The sequence below is a fragment of the Lytechinus pictus genome, chromosome 3 (assembly GCF_037042905.1).
Source record: "Lytechinus pictus isolate F3 Inbred chromosome 3, Lp3.0, whole genome shotgun sequence".
Lineage (NCBI taxonomy): Eukaryota > Metazoa > Echinodermata > Echinoidea > Temnopleuroida > Toxopneustidae > Lytechinus > Lytechinus pictus.
Window position 1 is genome coordinate 44,266,510 of NC_087247.1, and position 20,613 is coordinate 44,287,122.

At 34.7% G+C, this 20,613-nt stretch overlaps 1 protein-coding gene across 1 annotated transcript; it reads right to left on the bottom strand.

Annotated features, from left to right (window-relative positions):
• Window positions 1-1,239: 1,239 nt before the first annotated feature.
• On the bottom strand, window positions 1,240-3,402 carry LOC129255579 (uncharacterized). Its single transcript, XM_054893924.2, has one exon. It carries the CDS (start codon window positions 3,329-3,331, stop codon window positions 2,372-2,374), a length of 960 nt encoding a protein of 319 aa, XP_054749899.2. The 5' UTR covers window positions 3,332-3,402; the 3' UTR covers window positions 1,240-2,371.
• Window positions 3,403-20,613: the final 17,211 nt, after the last annotated feature.

Here is a 20,613-nt window from a genome sequence, read left to right on the forward strand (position 1 = left end):
ATGAACGTTTATGAAAACAAGCGCGATTCTAAATTTTGATGATATTTTAATTGTTATGCTTGCTTGATTGTTTTCTTTATCTATTGAACTCAAAATATATCTGTATTAATAGAGAAAATCGAATTATTTTATGAAATCAAGACTTTAAAGGGCCATAACTTTCTTACTGTAGATCTGATTGCTTATGTTAATTTGATATTTGTGTATTGAATTCCACTAGTTTTGGGATGGGACAGGCCTTAGTTTCAGGAAACGGATATGATATAGGCGGTATCTAAATATTGGAAAGTTAGTGTTGACATCACAAACATTTTATTGCATTTATTATGATATAATGCAATGTTCAAAACTTTTTTCCTGTAATATAAAATGAATAAACAGCTCCATAAACGGTCGGAATCACCAATATTAATAATGAAATTCTAGTAATCAACAAATAACCAAGATCCCATAATTGCGTTTTGTTATAAAAAATATATATACTTCATTAATACGAAAAATAATAAAAAAAAATATAAAATCAAATCCAAAAGGAATGACGTCGTGGGGCCACTCATTAACACATCACATACGATAAGCCTTACTTTTTCCGTGAATTTAAAAGGATGCTCTAGGCTGAACATATTTGTATCTAAATAAATAGAGTAAAATTCACAAAGCGAAATGCTGAACAATTGATCAAAATCGGATAAAATAACTAAGTTATTGAATTTTAAAGATTTGCATTATTCCGGTGAAACAGTTCTAGTCGTGTCTTCATGAATATTTATAAGGCGGGCTGATGATGTCATATCCCCACTTATTCTATTTTGTATGAAATTGGGTTTATTCATTTTTTTTCTACCAAAAACTAAAACAATTGGATTAACAACTGATTAAGTGCATTATTTATTCATTGCTGCAACTTATTTCACCATAATGGAGACACATCACTAACACATTTATGAAAAATGAAACAATTATGATTTCATGTAATAACATAAGAAAAGGGAAAGTGGGGATGTGACAACATCAGCCCACCTAATGAATATTCATGAAGTCATGCCTAGAACTGTTTCACCGGAATAATGCAAATCTTTCAAATTCAATAACTTCGTTATTTATTATCTGATTTTGATGAAATTTTCAGCATTTTGCTCCGTGAATTTTTCCTCTATTTATTACGATATAAATATTTTCAGCCCGGGGTATCCCTTTAAGCAAAATTTTAAAACTATTCTTTTTTTCTATTTTGACGAATTTCAAGTGGTATGCTTGTTTGGTTTCTTTATTTCCATCTTAGATGGACTTCACCTTGGCGTTGAAGGTTTCGAATAAGAATATTCAGGAAAACAATTTCGTGTAACTGTATTTGTAAGGGAAGTCGGTTACAACGTATATTTTTCGGAATGTGTACTGGAACTAAGATCGTTTATATACTCCCTCGGCCCTTGACCAAAGTGTGTTTCTATACATTGCTCTTTTATCTTGCCTCACATAAAATAATACTTTATGCATTATTGATACCCACGTGTGTATGTGTTTTGAAAAAAAAATACAACACGGCTATATTTTCTTTTAGGGCCTATGCATAACAAAAGTGTTGGGTTGATGGTAAATATTCCTTCTCATTCATATCAATCCATCGAATTGTCCATGCCTTATTTCAGCAGCCAGTTAATATTTTTAAGAAGACTCTTTCTTCTTCCAGAGGTTCTGTTACTATTGAAACCTTCAAAGATTTATTTATAAACATTGTTGTTTTAAAGTTAGTCCGTAAGTTAACCTTTCTTAACTTTTACGGATCCAGCAATTAAATTTCCATGTATCCCATATACTCAGGTGAACCGTTTACATATTACCAGTATCGTTTTGTGGACAATTTTTTTTTTCTTGTTTTCAGAATTTTATATGTAACTGAAGAAACATTTTCATGGGAATACCTGATTTTTTTTTTCATATTACAAACATTAATTTTTATACGAGATTAATCGTCATTGAAATTAGCTATTTTATTGCCCGACGCTCCATTCATCTTCTCCCCTTTCCCCCCATCCATACACCCCCCCCCTCTCCCTCTCTTCAGCTTACCACTTTACTCCAGACTTGTCACCCACCATTATTAGTTGTAATTTTCAGAAAAAAATCAAAATTGTATAGTCGAGCATGATTAGATGACATCCTTCCCCATAAATTATTTAAAATTAATTCAAAGTTAACATAGTAAGTGGCTTAATTAGGTGCAATTCATGATTACTAATTTAACATTTACGCTTTAATGTTTATGCCCTATTTCAAAACTGTCTCATTTTATTGATGACCCATTATATTATTTCTTGTTTTAAGCCCTCGCTCTAATTTATAATATCATTGCTTTTATAAACAATATACTTTAATCATGAATAATAATTCTTTTTTTTCTTACAATTAATAAAAATATATATCTTCCTTGCTTCTCTGTCATGCAAAATGATATACATAAACAAATCTTACCATCACAATCATCCATGACGTCATTTTCTTTCATATCTGATTCAGGCGAGTCTTTACTGTGAATGACTGTAACCGGTGAACCACCAGCTGAGCCCGTTGAGGGGTAAGTTGGACTGATCTCCACCGATCTTTGCGCAGCAGATTTGGTAGTTGCTTGGGCGTCTTTGGGGCAGTTGTACCCGTTATACCCGCCACTGGTGATGTATTTGTGCTTCTCGTCAAGTAAGGTGTGCGTTGTAGCGTGTGGACTCGTGTTTCCACCTCCACCACCACCATCGCTGGTGATGTACTTCGTCGCCAGAGTCCCGGCGGTGGTAAGGCTTACAGGTAAGGGTCCCGTGTGTGAGACTGCAGCGGCAGTGTGATGGTACACGGAGTTAGCATGGTTGGGATATCTATCATAGGCTTGATGCCGTCCGATCGAGTAGAATCCACCTCCAGAGGCAGCCATCAGTCCTGATTCAAAGTTTTTTGGTCCACCCATGGCGTATGAGTAGGCCGAGTTGTCGAAGTCGTCTGCGACAGCCGACATGGGAACGGGCATGGTTGAGTAAGCATGGTGTTCGGCGGGATAAAACCAAGGGGATGCATAGCTGGTATTTTGGTCAGTTTGTAGATGATACATGTTCGCTGCTGTTGACACCTGAGGCGTCGTCGCCAGTCCATTGCCCGTGGTCGCCGTCACCACCGACGCCGCCTGGATCGATGTATCCGCAAATTTCGGTGTCAACGAGCATTTCGACGATCCGTGAATGATAGACGAATGTAAATCTGCTTGGACGGCGCCTTTTAAGGCAGCCACAGTCACGTTATCTCCTCCATTTATCAATGAATTCACACAGAAGGCTGATGTCGTCATTTTAATATCGCTCGTATTTTTATGTCGTCGATATTACGGGCTAGTCCGGTGGAGACGGTGATAAACCCCCACGACCTGCGGGCATAAAACATAAGGAAGAGAGAGAGAACCTTGAAGTTGTCACGTGATGCATCTAGGCCAATAACCCGCCCTCATCAAGCATTTCCCCTCTATTTTCCTCTCAACAAAGACACAATTGGTAATAATCAGATCCGCGGAGAGCATGGGGTCGAATGAAATTAGAACAGACAAGGTTACTCCAGGTCGTAAATAGTAAGAATACTACCAAATATTAATATAATTAGCATAATACACATCACTATTGTCTTGAATTGGCTATTAACATTTATTGACATTTTGACAGACAATAGCCAAAAGAAAATGCGGATAAGATTTCCAAGACGTAATAAATCATTTTTCACATCTGAAGTCCTAGAAATTAGATTTCACTTTTTTATCTAAAAAAAGATAGATGAACAATACAAAATCTTTTAGAATATTTTAGGCGAGTTTTCTACCCCGTGCTCTGCAGTAGATAAAAAACCACATAATAATAACATTTCTATTGCGCTTATTACACATTGTTTATAAACGCTTTACATTGTAATTATTAATACCCTGGTCATCGGATCCTGACATGACCGCACACAATCTATGCACTTTCTCCACTCACTTGGGGCATTCTAACAAGAGTTCTAAGACTTAATTGCTAGGCAAACTCCATAGCCTAAACTTTCGCATCCTACCGGGTACCCATTTGACACCTGGGTGGAGAGTGGCAAATTGTGGATTTACAACTTGACACCTTGCCAAAGGACGCTAGGCTGTGGGATTCGAACACACGACCCTCGGATTGCAAGGTGAGGGTCTGAACCGCTACACTACGACGCTTTCACGACATAAACAACAATTATACAAGTGAAATACATATATTTAGAACAATCATATTTAAAGAACAAGTCCACCCCAACAAAAAGTTGATTTGAAAAAAAGGAGAAAAATCCAACAAGCAAAACGCTGAAAATTTCATCAAAATCGGGTGTAAAATAAGAAAGTTATGACATTATAAAGTTTCGCTTAATTTCACAAAACAGTTATATGCACATCCTGGTCGGTGTGCAAATTTGCAGACTGATGACGTCACCCACTCACTATTTCTTTTGTATTTTATTATATGAAATATTCTCATTTTCTCCTCCTTGTCAAGTGAAACAAAGTTTATTTTTTCCCTGAACATGTGCAATTACCATTATTTTAACAGTTTATGGTTAAGTTAAGTTGGTCCTTATTGTCAAATCTGTAAAATTTGAGATATTGTATTATTCAAACAATAAAAAACAAAAGAAATAGTGAGTGATGGACATCATCGACTCTCTCATTTGCATATCGCTGAGTTGCGCATTGAACTGTTTTGTGAAAAATAAGCGAAACTTAAAAATGTCATAACTTTCTTATTTTACATCCGATTTCGATGAAATTTGCAGCGTTATGTCTGTTTGATTTTTCTCCTTTTTTTTCAAATCAACTTTTTGTTGGGGTGGACTTGACCTTTAAATGTAACACAACCACCTCAACGATTTGACGTTGAGAAAGAGAGGGAGAGATCTGTTTTCACAACAACAAAAACGCGGATGGTAAGAGAGAGTCCATGGTGTTTCTTATCCAACATTTATTTTCATTCTTACAATATTAAACATATTTTTTTGTAGATTCAACAAGATGGAATTACAATATAATTCCACATGTTGATCACGGGAGATTCTAATCCTGATTAAAGTTTAAACGAGCAAAAAAAAAATAATTTTTTATGATACATATATGATAAAGTACAAAAGGAAAACAAAAATGGTAAGTGTGTGACGTCATCATCGGTTTCTACATTTTCAAATCGCCTTTGTGTGCGTGTATTCTTGGTCATGAAATCCACTAAAAATTACATCATGTTTTTTTTTTCAAATCCGATTAAGTTGATTGTTAAAGTTATTGCTTTGATTTTTTCATCGATTTCGCTATAATTGTTTAAATCAAAATAGTGATTGTGCGTGGAATTTATAATGAAAAATAGCACAAAATGAAAACAAGTTGAAAATACTTTAAAATATAGGCCTAGAAAACTCCGCAGATAAACAGATGGCTTTCGATGACATTTTCTGCATATGGTCAAGGTATACTCCCAGATGACTTATGAATTGATGTTTAAGTGAGGACATACGTGATGTATCAAGAGGATACAGATATTTTTGTGAGCAAAAATCGTCAACAAAATGCCAATAGACTATGAATTTAGTACGTCTACCCCTTCCAAAATGGACACAAATTCATAATTCTAAAACATAATTTTGATCATTATAAATAAATCAGAAATCAAATTGTCACGAGACAAGAATTGGAAGACGAAAATAATCTCATCTATGACTACACAAAAGTATTGTTGGAATAAGTATATCGGCGAAGGTTTGGCGAAAATCAATGAAAGAATATTGTAACTGAAAAAAACGTCAAAAGTTTAAACTGTGGGGTCACATGCGAGCAGCTACAAAAAGGATAATGATGACTAAAGGTACCCTAACAAACAGTTGATTTCAATAAAATGGGGAAAATATCAAACAAGTTTAACACTAAAAATTTCATCCAAATAGGAAGCATAATAAGAAAGTTGTGACGGTTTTCGGTTTTGTTTGATTTCACAACAAAACAGTTTTATTCACATCCAGGGGCCCGTAACACAAAGCTTAGCAATGATCGTAGACACGTTTTTTACGATTGATTCCATTGACTACAATGTACAATGAATCGTAAAAATCAAGCGTACGATTAATCGCTAACCTTTGAGTTACGTGACCGTGGTCCATACATACTGTGGTTGATCAAATTTGATGTAAGCAAGGGCGGCGGAACGAAGTTGAAACGGGGGTGGGCAAAAGGGCACTATCTTGAAACAAAAACGAAATAATACACATAGAATACCTACCCTTCTCTAACAGACAGAACACGAATATTCAAATTCCCTGACACTTAAAGGGATGCACCGGGCTGAGAATAATATGATTTAAGCAGATAAAGACAAATCAGTAAAAAAAAAACACTGTAAATTTGATTAAAATCGGACTAGAAATAACAAAGTTATGGCATTGTAAAGATTTGCTTTATTCCGATGAAACAGTTCTAGGCATGTCTTCATGAATATTCAATGAACAACTTGATGATGTCATATCCCAACTTGTTTCTTTTTTATTATATGAAATTAGGTTTATTCAATTTTTTCTACCAAGAACTGAAAAAAATTGGATTGCCAACTGATCAAGTGCGTTCGTAATTTATTGCCGCAACTTATTTCATCATAATGGGGACACATTATTCACACATGCATGAAAAAATGAAACAATAATGATAATAATATAAATGATAATAACGGCATATTTACCCAGGGTAGCCACTTCAGTTCCGAAAACTGTTCTCCCAGTGGGCCCTGCTATTATTAACATGATTTCATGTAATAACATAAGAAAAAGGAAAGTGGGGAAGTGACATCATCAGCCCACCAAATGAATATTCATGATGACGTGCATATAACTATTTTCACAAAATATTGCTTAACTTTAAAATTCAATAACTTTTGATGAATTTTTCAGCATTTAGCTCTGTGAATTTCACTCTCTTTATTTATATAAAAATATTTTCAGCCCGCAGTACCACTTTTAAGCATGAGGGATAACGGGCAGTGGAACGTATATCAGTACGGATCTGTAGGAATCAATGAGCAAAGCTGTTTGGAAGGCAGAAATATCAAAATAAAATAATGACAATAATATAAAACACGTACTTTCGCTGTCATGTCAGATGAGGGACAAGAAAGATGAAGTTCACTACTTTTACTCTCAGGCATCCTGACTCGGGTATTTATTTTTTTGCATATGGATGCGACTACAACACCATACTTTTTCACCTTAAAATTTTCACCCTTCTTTTATATGAACATGATGAATTGCGTGGTTCTTTTCCGTGCTGATGTGTTTCTGTCTCAACACGGGACTACTGGCTTACTTCTTATCAGAGGGACGGGTAAAAGGATAAAGTACCTTACCCTAGGATACAACCGCCATGGCCTTGCATGGATTCGAACCACACACCTTTAGGTCGAGAAACCGAAGTCTCATCCACTATTAACTAAGCCAACAATATTGGAAATGGACATTATTTGATCGTCATTTCATACTTAGACACGGACTAGATTGTTTGCAGCAAGCACTGAGCATTAAAAAAAAAAAACAGAATGAGAGTTAATCCTCAAACTTTTATCTTCTCTGATTTAGTTTTAACATTTGACCGCAATAGAAATGCACATAGATGCATATTGTAGACTACAATACATAGTTCCGATACAAAATAGGGGCATTTCGTTTGAGAAGAGAAAGTGGCTGTCACAAAATTCCCACAAGAAAGACATTTTTCATAACTTAGGGCCATCTTCGAGAAAAACATGGAGTGGGGCCATTTTTTCCTCAAAAAATAATTATTATTTTTATTCTACGACGTGCCCTGTCATTGTCAATTTGCCTAGTAGTTACGAATATGCATATTTCAGAACAGGTTTAATTTCACTCAGTTTGAATATACAATCAAACCAATCATGCCAATGGAACATTAAATATGTAATTATTTGCCTTTAAGTGAAATGGAGGAAGGAGAATGGGTATTGGGGCATGTGTAGTGGAGCATCGGGCCATTACGAGGGCCTAACTTTGCTACCCCGTGATGGACGGCATTAAGATGATATGCCATATGCCCTTTTAAGGCATAAATGATTGTTCATACTGTATGGATGCCGCTTCATGAACGAAAGCAAATAAGTAAATAAAAATCAATAAAAAAACCACCAAATTCTTTATAACATGAAATACATAACAAAGGAGAATCAACTTCAAGGACGAAAATCCGTTTTTTATTAAAGCGTTACATCACAAAGGGCACAATAAAAAATAAAGATTGAAAAGGGGATTTTTTTTTTTTGGGGGGGGGGGGGGCAATTACCACCCTGCCCCAAGTTCCGCTACCACTGCAGAATTGAAAGGACGTTAATCACCAGATCACAATTGCCTTATACAAGCACCTTGAATTATGAACAAACTAGAAAAAGAAAGGGACATATATCAGAAATCTATTAATAAGGGCATATTTCATAGGGCACTTAATCAGAGGTGAGGAGAGCACTGCAGACAGGGGAATTCCACTATGAAAAGAAATAATGATAAAAGAGGATAATTAACACGTTTTAAAAGGAACATTTTGTTCAATTAAAAGTTGTACTTGAAGACATGACAGACAGGAATAAAACATCAAATAAGGAAAATGTGTAAGATAACCATTGCACCAGCTTGCTATTACAAGGAAGACATCATAAAACTCATACTTAGTGTCGCCTTGAGACTCATTACCTATACCATATTTTTAGTTGCCATGATAATACTGACTTCGCAAAAGGGTCATTCATTTAATACATCAATCGATTAATTTTACAAGTAAATTTAGTCCTTACCCTGAGCCTCAACCTGTTAAAGGACAAGTCCACCCCAACAAAAAGTTGATGTGAATAAAAGGAGAAAAATCAAACAAGCATAACACTGAAAATTTCATCAAAATTGGATGTAAAATAAGAAAGTTATGACATTTTAAAGTTTCGCTTAATTTCACAAAACAGTTATATGCACATCCTGGCTGGTATGCAAATGAGGAGACTATGATGCCATCCACTCACTATTTCTTTTGTATTTTATTATATGAAATATTCTAATTTTCTCCTCATTGTCAAGTGATACAACTATACCCTTTTTACACAGGATTTTCTTAACCCCGGACTATCGCTAACCCCGTACTATCCTTAACCCCGTACTATCTTTTTTTCCTTTTCACACATGCCAAATCGTTATTGCTATCCCCGGATAAGGAATGCTTGCTTTTCACACACGAAACTCGCTAACCCCGGACTAGTGGTAGCTCACGAATATTCACGAGCGCACTGAGGGTTCATTCCTTTTTACACACGCTAAAATTTCCTTAACCCCGTACTATAGGTGGGGCTAAATTGCCATTTAGCCCCACCTATAGTACGGGGTTAAGCTTAGCCCACTTTCGTTTTACACTAGCGATCTTAACCCCGTACTATCGCTCTTAGCACCGCAATTGCTGGGATAACCCTGCTTTTTTGCAGGGCCAAATAATCCCGTACTATAGGTGGGGTTAGCCCACTTTGCAAAAATGCTGTGTAAAAAGAAAGTGGGCTAAGCTTAACCTCGTACTATAGGTGGGGCTAAATGGCAATTTAGCCCCACCTATAGTACGGGGTTAAGGAAATTTTAGCGTGTGTAAAAAGGGTACTAGTAATTCCTACCTGAACATGTGGAATTGGCATTGTTTAACACTATATGGTTCAGTCAAGTTGGTTCTTATTGTCAAATCTATAAAAAAATGAAATAATGCATAATTCAAACAATAAAAAACAAAAGAAACAGTGAGTGATGGACATCATCGACTGACTCACGTATATGCATATCACTGTTTTGTGAAAAATAAGCGAAACTTTAAAATGTCATAACTTTCTTATTTTACATCCGATTTTGATGAAATTTTCAGCACTATGCTAGTTTGATTTTTCTCTATTTATTCAAGCCAGCATTTTCCTGGGGTGGACTTGACCTTTAAAAGGTTGTTTATCCGACAAATTGTTTGGCTTTCGCGAGAAAGCATTATGTAAAAAGGAGTGATTTAGCTCAACAGATGCAGTACTAGGGGAACTTTAGAGGACTGACGCCCCCCCCAAAAAAAAAATGAATAAATAGATAAAATGATAAAAAGATCGACCACAAAGAAATAATGTAAGCCCTTTATGCGTATATAATTATGTATTGAGTAATGCAGCTTTTCCTTTTCAAATTTGATTTTTTTTTCTCGCTTGGTCGCTACACGTTCCCTCGCAAAACAACACCTAAATGCAGAATACATTTAATGCTCTCTTAAAGTTCGAGTATAGCAAGAAAATGATCTTCCGTTAGGCAAAATATTTTTTTTTTCAAATGTAACTCCCTACTTCACCGAACACAAATACTAATGCTGTAAAATTCAAGTTTTTAACCATTGTCAAAAGTGCTCTGAATGTTTTATTTGTCATTCTTTTTTTTTAAAGAAAATGGTTCGGTCGCTATATTTTCTCCCAGACACATAATTTTTTAACATGAATGGCACCCGAACCTTGACAATCATTTTGTGTTTAATGATATTTTAATATCAAGTATAATGGCTTTATAGTGCTTTCTTATACTTTTCCAAATATATGTTTGCCATGTTTGCATTGAATACTATTTTTTGAAATTTTTCTAATTGTTAAAATTATTTGGAGATCAAGTCGTTATGTTTGTCCCCCAATATTTTCATGGGGACGATCGCCCCTCCCTCCCCGTGATTATACAGGGCAACGATCACAGGGCCATGATCTGTTGCAGCCTCTCTTCATGTTGAGTATCACATTCAGCAATTTAAAGATCTTGTAGATTAAAATTATTTGGAAGTTCATAATAAAGTGCTCCAAATACTAGGTTTCACTTCGAAAATTGTATCTTTCGCTACTACATTAAAGGGGGTTGGTACCATTGGCATTAAAAATCCCACCCCCTTTCATATTCCATTATACTTACGTCCAAGGGTTTCCAAAATTTTAAAATATAGCTTTTAAAAGTAGGATGGTTTCGCACGTTCACTAATTAGATCACTCCCGTAGAAATAAATGAAACGAACGCTTTGAAAGAGTAACAACGCAATCTCCCTCCTTAATTCTTGCCACCCCCCCCCCCTTTCGTGAAGTGAAATCACATGCTCTCATCTACATGTACACCAATCGGGGCCTGATGGGTGTGATACATGAAATGGTTATTAAAAACATTCTCAAAAATTTTGAATGTGTGATATTTCCCATGTCGCTATGCTCCCTCGCATGATATTAGAAACATGTTGAGGATCAGGAGCGGGGGACTAGCTGCTTGGTCAGATCAGCATATAGTCTCCCACGTAATTGATGCCCACGATAGGCCATTTCCATTGTACTAAATAAACAAAATGTCTTAAGCCCAGAAACCCCCTCAAAATGTTAAGTCTTGAGCTTACAGACTGTAGCTCAGTAGGTAAAACATTTGCCTGTCGAACTCGGAAAGGTCGTGGGTCCGAGAAGACCCCGAGTGGATGACGTTTCATATTACATATATACAGAAAAAAATACCGAGTACTTGACGCGATTGAATCCCTCATTTGCATACCGACTAGGATGTGCTTAGTTGTTTGCTGTAATCATGGACGTAAAGAAATGGTGTAATTAACCCAAAAATTAAAATACCATAACTTTCTTATTTTGCATCAGGTTTCGATGACATTTTCATAATTATGCTTCATAATTCGAACGAGCTTTTTAAGGAGGTGGACTTGCCAGATCTTGTTTTTTCCCTGATGACTTTGCACTTGACGTCTTCGGCCTATTCAAGTGTACCCGTTCATGAATCCACAAATAAATATAAAACAATAACAGACCTAACATTGCAGATGATAAACACAAATCCCGTGAGCTGTTGTTGTCGATCCCGGATGGCCAGCAAGAAGAGGGGGGGGGGGAGGTATGCCTCCCCCTCGAATTTCGAATTTTGTATAGCAGACTTTTGGAGAGGGTCGTCTCCCTCCACCCCCGACCCTAAAATACCACGAAATTGCTATGCATGCCTGAGTGTGACTCTCCGTAAGCATTTAGTCCTACGCCCTAGATGTATCGGGAACAGATCACGAGTATGGTCAACCGGACATAATTTTCCCCATAAACACAGTTAAATATCCAACCTAATCTTCATGTTAAACTCGATTTTCGTTTTTAGTAAATATGTAAAGATACCTAGCTCTGAATGTCAGGCATGCGGTTCTCCTTCAAATTCAAGTCAGACATGTTTGGCGTTATGTCAGGAAATGGAGAAACACTAAAGTAAACCAAAATCTGCCTCAAATCAAAGAGGGTAATAACTCCGTCAACACGAACATGGAATTTTGAATAGTGCCATAAACAATAAGTCTTACTATCATTAGTTTCCATGATTGCCTTCATCGAATCAATTGTAGACAATAACTGATCAGACTTGGAGAAAAAGTCAAAAAGGGCTATCCGTTATTCACTGGATCCCGAGAAAAAAATTTAACAATCATAAAAATACAGCTGAACAAAAGAATCAAAATAAAAAAGAGATTACATAACACTACTGATGCCTGGCATATAAAAAAACGTGATTAAGAACAAAGTGTTCCTGTTAATGGTATTGGAAAAGAACCATCAATACATTTACGTGATTGTATTTTAATGATCATTTTCCTCGGTGATTTATTCTTGTCGATTTTATGATCCATATCATCTGGTAATGTCACCATGGTCGTAAATGAGCTGTAAATGCACTTTTCATAATGATCTTTGGGTGGCACGAATCACCATGATAACGCTGCATTTAAAATTTCAATTTCAATTCAATTCTTTGCCAAATTCGTTAAATCTACATCTAATTTGTCTGGGAACAAGATCACTGCTCAATTTTAACATTACGTTGATTCTTATTGAGTTAATTTACATGATTAAGGTTAGTTTAGAGTTCTACCTTATTGATCAGAGAAACAAAAAATCAAGCCCAAGTTTGGTTTATACAGTGCGTCCCACAAAAAACGAACCCGATATTTATTGATGATTTATCATAACTTAATCACAAATACAACAGACAAATGACCTAGCATTGTAAAGCTTAGAATCTCATCTTTCATCTGAAATTACTTGAATTATTTCTCATGCACGCATGAGTGAGCAAAACCAATTTGAAGAGGGGATACCAAAAAGTCATTTGGCGGGCAGTATCTGGGTTTCAAAAAGAAAACCCTATTTTTTTCGAATATCTTGGTAAATCGTATGAAAAATTTTCTGAGCTTTCTTGAGAATGCCCCACCTCAAACAAATCTTTGCCGTAAATTTCAACTTTAATGTAGTTGTATATGATTGAAAACCAAATTAAGTTTGCCATTTATTTCACTAATTTTTGTGACGCAATATTCCTAAGTTTTCAAGTTTTCAAAGACAACTCATAGTAATTGACTGAACATGAGTATATTTTGCTAAATATACTCATGTTCAGTCAATTTGCTTCTATTCTGATTTCAATTTTCGCTAATCTAAACAAAATTGTGGACTCTGAATGCAATAATTTTCTTCAATCATGCTGTAAATATTAAATTATATAGAGCTTATATATTTAGCCAAAATATGTCACTAATCCCATACAGTAGATCATTTTTACCCCTCCCCAATATATTCAATTTATTCCATATAGTATTTCAAGTCACTGCCTATATTATTACAAATACTTTCAATTTAAGGACAAGTTCATCCCAACAACAGCTGATTTGAATAAAAAGAGACAAATCCAGCAAGCATAAACTAAAATTTCATCAAAATCGGATGTATTAAAAATAAAGTTTCGCTTAATTTCACAAAACAGTTATATGCACATCCTGGTCGGTATGCAAATGAGGGGACTGATGACGTCATCCACTCACTATTTCTTTTGTATTTTATTATATGAACATGTGGAATTAACATTGTTTACTACTATATGGTTCAGTCAAGTTGGTCCATATCGTCAAATCTGTAAAAAATTGAATATTGTATAATTCAAACAATAAATAACAAAAGAAATAGTGAGTGAGAGACATCATCGACTATTTCATTTGAATATCACTGAGTTGTGCATATAACTGTTTTTTTTCTGGGGTGGACTTGACCTTTAAAGACACACAGTATATGTTTTAAGCAATGCTTTGAACAAACGACAAGAATACAATACAATTCCCTTTTCCTCGCGTTTTTAGGACGTATCAATGATTCTATTTCAACTTCTCAAGCGAAATTGAGACGGGCTTAAAGAATAATAACTCCCATTACTCTATATTAATCTATCATCACAGCGTCGATTTCTAGGGGATTTGAAATATTAATTCCCGACTTTCCCATTAATATACCTCTTATATTTACCGTTCAATCGCGTCACCGGCAGCCAAGATGTTTGTTTTCTTTAAAGGACAAGTCCACCCCAACAAAAAGTTGATTTGAATAAAAAAAGAAAAATCCAACAAGCTTAACACTGAAAATTTCATCAAAATCGGATGTAAAATAAGAAAGTTATGACATTTTAAAGTTACGCTTAATTTCACAAAACAGTTATATGCACATCCTGGCTGGTATGCAAATGAGGAGACTATGACGTCATCCACTCACTAATTCTTTTGTATTTTATTATATGAAATGTGAAATATTCTGATTTTATCCTCATCGTCAAGTGATACAACGATTAATTCCTCCCTGAACATGTGGAATTAGCATTGTTGAATACTATATTGTTCAGTCAAGTTGGTCCTTATTGTCAAATCTACAAAATATGAAATATTGTATAATTCAAACAATAAAAAACAAAAGAAATAGTGAGTGATGGACATCATCGACTGACTCACCTAGTTTTGCATATCACCGTTTAGTGAAAAATAAGCGAAATTTTTGAAATGATATAACTTTCTTAGTTTTCATCCGATTTTGATGAAATTTTCAGCACTATGCTAGTTTGATTTTTCTCTATTTATTCAAGTCAGCATTTTCCTGGGGTGGACTTGACCTTTAACCATTTATCAACATACTAGTAGTATAAAAAATACCAAGGATATAGCATATAGTTGCAACTAAGAACGGGGATAATAGATATCGATCGAATACTGATGGATACAAGTATGTTATTGCCTATTCAAGAAATCTATCTAACAAAAAACAACTTTTAACCGACTAAAGAGCAAATCATAACAAAGTTTATGGGAAATTATGGGGACACATTCTATTACATAAAATCTATTATATAGTATGCTAATTGTTAAAAATAAAAAAAAATCAGACATGTTTTACTTTTAGGGAAGGATGCGATAGCTTTGGGGGAGGTACATTCCCAATTAATTTTTGCTCTTTGCATGTTGATGTTCGGTGCGGCAAATCATGTGAAAAAAAAGACATTTGAAAGATCAGTATATCAATTAATGATAACGGTGAACTTGGAAAAAAATCACTTAAGAACCAGCCTATTTCCCCTGTTTAGATTTCAAACACAAAAAACAACTTAGATTTCATTTAAAAAATTAAGCACTTATTCGGAAAGCAATGCTAGACACACCAACACACACAATGACATGGAAGACGACAAGCAATCGGTGTCTGGAGACCCCCTACCAATTTGGAAGATATGTCAATGTCATTCGTTGAAATCGTTAATAAAGTAGGAGAGTATTTTATTAGTTAAAAGCTTATCACAAAAAAATAACTATTCGATATGAAGGCAGGTGCTACCAAGTACCAACCATGGACCTATTGTAATAGGTCCATGTACCAACAAACTATTCCAAATCTGAGATGTAACCTGCACGCTGGGCATGACCCATCGGGTGGAGCTAATTACGGGGAAGCTCGGGCGAGCGTGGTGACGAGTATTCGCTAATGCTCCGAGTTCCATACAAATCTAATCCTCTGGGCTCTGCCATATCTGCTAATTTAACGAATCAGAAACTTTGAATACGACTAAGTAAGGATAACATACACTGTTTAAAAAAATAAACAACGCTGTTTAAATTCAAATATTTAATTATCAATAATATAAGCATGGTTTTCTTAAGATTTTAAACACTTGTTTATACTGTTTAACAACAACACTTACTGTGCGATTCACATAGTAGACAGCGTTGTTTAAATCATTATCAACAGTGTACGTTCAACACTTTCTAAGTCAGTAGATCACAAGATGAAAAGAAGAAGAAAACAAATAAAAGGACAGTACGTTATACGTTAAACAAGGTGAGTAGTGGAGTAATGCAAGTATGAGGACATTTGAGAAATAGGCTTTGCAAACAATCTTGTACAGATCCACCAAACAAGAACTTCAAACAAAATGGAATTATAATTGAAGCATACAAAAATTACATGCATGCGATACATACAAATTAACATTGTTTCACTCTTACATGCTTTAAGAATGCAACAATTACCAGGCCCAACAGCAACACATGATTATGTATGATTGTTTTTTATAACAAATGGGAAAGGGACAATTTTTTTTTCATTATTATAATATCGTAGCAATCACAGCTAGATGAAAAACCCCAAAGGCTCAATGTGGACCAAATTCCATATGAATAAAAACAATTGTTTTAGTGATATTAAGTCCGGCATGTTTACTTTCATATAAACTCAATTATATATTGCATTCTTGGCACATTTTCATTGCAAAATTAGTTTGTCAACAGCCCAAATATCGGATAATTGGTGTGTAAAATAGGCCTACATGTTTCCATGGAAAATATAGCTTCCTGAATGTAAATGATAATAAGGATTGCTTATCATTTACAGCTATTTGTGAGAAATACAAATTCATCCTAAACATGCTGTACATGATGTACCACCATGGATCCTGAAAGAGGTGACATATCGACATTTGAATGGAGGATAATGAATTGAAGAAACTGAAAATGGTTAATATATGACCAGTTCCTGTCCGGCCATAAAACTTACCTCGTAATTTTATGTTCCTTTGTATATCCGTTCGTTCATAAGCATGTGCGACCCCTTAATGTTTAAAGGCCGTCGAGAAAATTTAATGTACACCTATAAAAAAATATATATAAAACTTGTCAAATCTTACCTTACTGGAACAAAATAGCGAGAGCGCTCAGGACAAGAATCGATATATGATATCTTGGTGGAAAATGAAATAACTGCTCGACCAGAGGTAAAATATAAAAAACTGGTCACAGATATAAACTTCTTGAGAAACCGGTAGCACTTTTGGAATACACGGAGGAGAAATGAGCTGTCAACTTGGTGGAGAAGACGTCAAAAGACCTACACATGCGCACTAGAGCTAGCATGGAATGAAGATCGAAACGAGACTGGTGGTACTAATTACGCAACGAACCACTAAAACATGTAAAACATTATTTGAGGTATAGGGGATTACCTTCTCGGAAGAGAGAAGAAAAAGTGATGATTTCTCTTCGACGCGGGTCTATTTGATGACTTTCCAGTATGTTTGTAAACTAGGAGGTCGGGCAGTTGCCAAAGAAAAGTGCTGGCGACACATAGCATAACATAACATATAATTGAAGGGGATCATTTGGATGTTTTTATAGAAGAAATTGATCCCGTTGGTGTGTTCCGACCGAAGCGGCTCCCTGAAAGGGTTCATTACGTAATAGTGGGCAATGGTAATGTCGAAAACAGTGACAGTCTGGACATTCGATAAAAATACCATCGCATGGCTATCCGGTATTTTTCCGGAGTTGCATCTCCAGAGACTTCCACATCGGTGAAAATATTTAATTGAATTAGTTACTTGATACGAACATTGGAGTCAAATCCTACTGCAACATGAGACTAGTAAGAAAAAAACGATATGAATGAATAAAGAAATATCAAACAAAATTTCGATAAAAATTTCGTCAAAATCAGATATACTGAAGTAGGCATATAAAATAGGTTCGCTTGATTTCACATAAGACTAAGAACCTCCATGGTCGCTAAGCAAAATGAGGAAAAAGACGATATCCCTAACTCACTGTTGATTTTTTAAACTTTATTGTATGAAATATCTTACTTTTTTCATCATAATATGAAACAAGGTTTTACTTCTCTTTGAATATGTTGAAACCTATTGTGATTCTCCTTATGTGAAATCTGCAAAAATCAAAATTCTAAAAATTTTATATAATAAAACGTAAGACACAGTGAGTGTGTACATGGACCTATGGTGTGTGTGTGACATCATCGGCTGTTTCATAGCATTATCACCCATGTTGTGCACAATTATATGCCTATTATTATTAACCGTTTGGTGAAATTTTCTGCGCTATTCCTGTTAGATTTTTTTTTTCTATTTTTCAAATCAACTTTTTGCTTTATTCTGAATTTATGTCTGTGAAGTTTCTAACAAACTGTTTAGCTTGTGTGATGCCTTAATTTATTTAGCGATAGATTTAATATAATCTATCTTTTTCTTATTTAATTCGTTTGCCATTATTATAATTCAAATCAGACATAACTTAACAGAAAACAGCCTCATTTATTTTTGCATGAATACGAACAAAAATATTGAATGTTTTCACCATCTTATGAAAATGATATTTTATAGTATAGCAAACAGACAGTTTAATTATCGAGAAGACAAAAATGGATGAGATTATGATAATGAAAGCATAATTCTAGTTTTTCGTATTTTAATAAGTAACCAATACTTCTAGATCCTCACAGAAAAACGTCTAGCTTATTTGTTGTTCTCTCTGTCCTCTCTGATTTATGTTGATGTGATGATGGGGGTATGGTTAATATTTATCTCACTGTGAAATCATTTAGGTATATGGCATGCATTTGCAATTCAATTTGAATTCAAACTACCTTTCTTTGAATGGAAATTTCATACAATTTTTCCTTCTCGATAGTCATGGTGACAACGATGATAAAGCTTTTTTTACATTAATCCTGTTTGATTTGTGTTAGAGAATATTTGATTTATCCGAGCTTTTCGTGACATGAGACAAACTGGTATGCATATGTCTAGATTAATCTGTAATGTGATCGTGTACATTGACTCTTTTGCTAATAACATTGATTGAAACAGGAGCATGGAAATACGATATCAATTTCTATTACGCCATCTTCGGAAGACCTCTCGGTTCCCGCTGCCTTGCTTGTATGGTGACACATGAGCTCCTCGACTGCTAGCTGATTTTGACCAGTCATATCGAGCTTTGTGTGTATTCATCACTTTCCCATTCTGTCTCATATCATTTTTGTTTTTCTTAACGTTATGTAGTTATGTAGTAAGTAACAAATGCATGATCATTAGTCTTTACAACATCAATTCTTTAGTAATTCTCTTCTGTTGTCTTGCGCAAAAGACTGGACCATTTTAATTGTCTCATTTTGAGTTTGTTGAGCAGACAAAGAAACAAGTAACAAGTTTTTACATGACACAATAGTACTCTTCAGTAATTTTGTAAACGGGAACAAGTAGGACTTTGTATTTTGCATAGTTTTTTTCTTTTCTCTCCACTTCTTTTTTTTCTGTTTTCAATTTTACAAACCAGCTGTAATGCACGTCTTCCTTTGGAATATTTATAAATTTTCACAAAAAGCATTGCCAATTTGAATATTTAAATAAATAATGCCTAAATAATGCCTAACAATAGTTTTGAAGATATTGGCCATGTAATCTCTGTTGAAAATTATGAGTAAAAAAAATAATAAACACACAAAAACATGTTCCTCAGTGCAATTTCGAAGAATGGAAAATGACGCAATTTTCCATTTGACCGTTCCATTTTTAGCACTTTTTAGAGATACCTCCTCTATCTCTTTCTCAAAATAATCAACAATCGATATCCCTAAAAGTATTGACAAATGTGCAAATTTTAGATTCGTAGTATCTAAAAAAAAAAACGATGTAAAGGTTATTTTATTCCACTTTCTGAGGAAAAGAATACAAATCATGAAGCATGTTAATTTTGTTTATCAGGTAGTTCAAGAAAACTGTCATAGTTTCAAAAGAGTTATCTTGTTTCCAATAATAAATGTGTGTTTTCTGCATTCCTACAATGTTTCCTTTTGTCAGTGAGTAATCATTCAGATAAAAAATAAATTTCTGGAATTAAGGTGACTTGTCATTGCATCAACGTGCTAAAATTATGAGGCAAGCAAGCCAAATGTTTTGAATAATGATAACTACACTTAAGGTTACAACAAAGAAGAAAAGAATAAGGACTATTCAAAGGGAAACTTGCATGTTTGTTAGGTAAAGGTATCGTATAATACTCATTAAAATTTTACATCCTGTATTTTTAATTGCTACCAGTGATACACGTTCTTACGTAGTATTTTTACCAAACAAACCTGGAAGTTCCACTTAAAAGTAATAATGAGGAATTGTTTCACTCTTTTTAAACAAGAAAATACATGAAAACTGACCAATGGCTTGAAAGTGCTGAAAATCGCAATAAGCATGCATTATATATTGTACGACGTTTTGGTTTAATATTTTACTAGATACTTAGCAGTAACTTCTAATATTTGACACAAATACTTCTTTCTAGAATGTGTCGAATTCTGTTGATAAAAAAATCATTTTGTGATATGTTTTTAGGAATGG

Coding starts and splice junctions, on each gene's coding strand:
- LOC129255579 (XM_054893924.2), bottom strand. CDS start 3,331: ATGACGACATCAGCCTTCTGTGTGAATTCATTGATAAATGGAGGAGAT.